Genomic DNA, 2,449 nt, shown 5'->3' with positions numbered 1-2,449 from the left:
GTGCTTATGTTTTGGTCTGGAAAACAGATAGTCCTGGGACGTTGGGCTTTGCGAGCCATGGTCCAAAACATCACATATCAAAAAGACACGTTTTACTCACATGAGTGTGCTGCTCCATTCATGTCGGATCCAATATAGAAGGCACAGCATTATGTTTTAATCTCAATATGTCTGCAAATCCAGTGTCGACCTGTGTATTGTTTACAAATTATTATCTTGCTATCTTCGCATCATTATTGCTCGGTAATGTGATCAGTGTAGCTCCACGAATCAGTGGGTGAGGCTACAGAGGCGGTTTCACCTTTAATAGATCATTGATTTTAGAGCCTTGTTTTCTGGGCCTGGTGTCTATAAAAGGTTTACTTTTACTAATAAGGAAGTTTTCAGGCCTGAAACTTACAGGATATTCTTATATTACCATGACCTTTATATATCAAAGGCTCAAGGGAAAGTTGATTTCTCAATTCATCACCCCTTTAACATAAGTTAAAACTATAAATTTGCTTTAAGACTAAAGTTTATTTTACCTTTGAGAGCATTTCTTTGAGAGTATTTCATTGTTTCTCTTCAGTAACACATATTTTTTCAAATTATTAATGTCATGTCATCATTAAATTACTTATTGGCAAAACTGTAGAGTGCATGTTTTGCAAGAGTAGCCTCCAAAGATTCCTCAATAGCTATATTGGTTAACTTTATAATGCCATTTAAGAGGCATATCTATTACCTTATTGTGTATTGTTTTGATCAAAAAGCAAACTTTGTACTACAAAATAACTGGTGGTGATTATACAAAGCATATGCCAAGACTCTTTTCACAACCCTATATCTGACATGGCCTAAACAAACAAATGACAAAAGGCAGCATTTTGATATTTTGTGCTTTATTTAAAGACTGATCCAAAGTGGACACAGTGGATATTATCTATAGACAACAAGAAGAAAGTAAAGTACATCAGCAATGCATAAATAGGATCAAACTAAAAGCTTTAGTTTACATTGCGACCTACAGTTCAGAACAGATTTATTCACATTGTCATGCCATAGACCACTGATTAAGAATATGTTGTGGGAATATTATGTAAAACAACTAACAAAACAAATGTAATGTCTTTAAAGAAAACGTTATTAGACCACAACACATCTCACAGTAGCACATTTTATAAGGCAGCTGTATTAAGGCATGCCGCTGCACCGCTCCGGTGTCTGGTCCGTCTCTGTAAAAACATCAGTGTTAATGTCATGAGATTTGAGGATGTCTAACAGCTCAGAGACGGTCTCCTTGGGAAGTGTGCGGGTTCTGCTCATGATCCAGGAATACTCAGCGTGAAAGAGACCGGCGAAATCAGAGCACGAGTAAATCAGGGTGTAGTCGTCATAATCAGTAGCCAGCACCCAGTAGGGGCCAGGAGGAGCATCTAAAAGAGAACATATTGTGAATAACTCAAATCAAAGATTCACACATAAAATCAAATAAACCAGGTGAAAAGAATGATTTGTTCAGACTTACTTTCAAAGAAGCTGACTTCAAGTTTGGCAGGCTCTGATGCATCTACAATCTTGGCAGTTCCCTCAATGAAGCTGAGAGTGCCATTAGCACTGAAGATGTGCAGAGAAAAGATATTAGGTTCATTTAAGCCATTCCAGAAGAAAGTGCAAAACTATTATGAATATCAAAATTATATTTTATTTGTAATTTTATGTTATTTTATTTACTTACAGAAGCTCCTCATTTCGAACCAGGACAATGCCGTCACTCAGAGTGTAAGTGGCCTGGCAGCAGTCTCCTACCTGGAACGGGGCTGGAATCTTCAAGATCTCGTGCCATCTGCCCATGTACTTCAAAAATAAAAAAAAGAAGTTATGCATAAGGATATTTTCCTGTGATCATATAGGTCATTTTGTAGCTGAAACTGAAATTTAATTAGAACAAATACTATTCTACTATTTTTGCATTAAGTTTTATTATCAATATGGGATTTATTTATGTTCCTCTTGAATTTATAATGATAAAGTGGTTCATAATGAATGTAGCATGAAACTTAAATAAATATAAAGATTAAGAAACATTTACACTGTAAAAACTTATACGATCAGTAAGTCATGGCAAATCATGTTTTACATTACTTTAACTCATCAAATAACTTTTTAATGAAAATTATTTTTTATTTTACAGTGTATAAGCAAAAGTTTACCCTAGTAGGATCAAAGTTTTGCTGAACAGGAGGCTGTGGACATTTTCCAGAGCTGATGGATTGAGCGCTGACCGCCAGCACAGACAGCAAAGTCAGAGACAGAACCTGAAGAGCCTGCATTCTTTCAGTTTGAACCTGAAAAAAACAAACACTCATAACGATAAGCATAACAGTCACAGCGTAACAAGAAAATGTGAATTAAAGGTTTGATAGTTTGCTAGTAAAGCATCACCTTACCTGTTTTTTTTCAAGAG

The 2,449-nt window shown here is 35.7% G+C and overlaps 1 protein-coding gene across 1 annotated transcript; it reads right to left on the bottom strand.

Annotated features, from left to right (window-relative positions):
- Positions 1–873: 873 nt before the first annotated feature.
- Positions 874–2,449, bottom strand: LOC137089674 (apolipoprotein D-like). Its single transcript, XM_067453242.1, has 5 exons — positions 2,433–2,449; positions 2,196–2,330; positions 1,721–1,839; positions 1,511–1,599; positions 874–1,418 (listed from the first exon to the last, which is right to left on the bottom strand). Exons 2-5 carry the CDS (start codon positions 2,313–2,315, stop codon positions 1,177–1,179), a joined length of 570 nt encoding a protein of 189 aa, XP_067309343.1. The 5' UTR covers positions 2,316–2,330; positions 2,433–2,449; the 3' UTR covers positions 874–1,176.

This window comes from Pseudorasbora parva, chromosome 9 (assembly GCF_024679245.1).
Source record: "Pseudorasbora parva isolate DD20220531a chromosome 9, ASM2467924v1, whole genome shotgun sequence".
NCBI classification, from domain to species: domain Eukaryota; kingdom Metazoa; phylum Chordata; class Actinopteri; order Cypriniformes; family Gobionidae; genus Pseudorasbora; species Pseudorasbora parva.
The sequence above is the reverse complement of the archived record's forward strand: the minus strand, read 5'-3'. Positions and strand labels throughout refer to the sequence as shown.

Excerpts from the sequence above, each read along its gene's own strand:
- LOC137089674 (XM_067453242.1), bottom strand. The coding sequence starts at position 2,315 with ATGCAGGCTCTTCAGGTTCTGTCTCTGACTTTGCTGTCTGTGCTGGCG. Across the intron at positions 1,600-1,720 it reads GTTCGAAATGAGGAGCTTCT|TGCTAATGGCACTCTCAGCT; the intron begins GTAAGTAAATAA and ends GCACATCTTCAG. Across the intron at positions 1,419-1,510 it reads TGAAGTCAGCTTCTTTGAAA|ATGCTCCTCCTGGCCCCTAC; the intron begins GTAAGTCTGAAC and ends GTTCTCTTTTAG.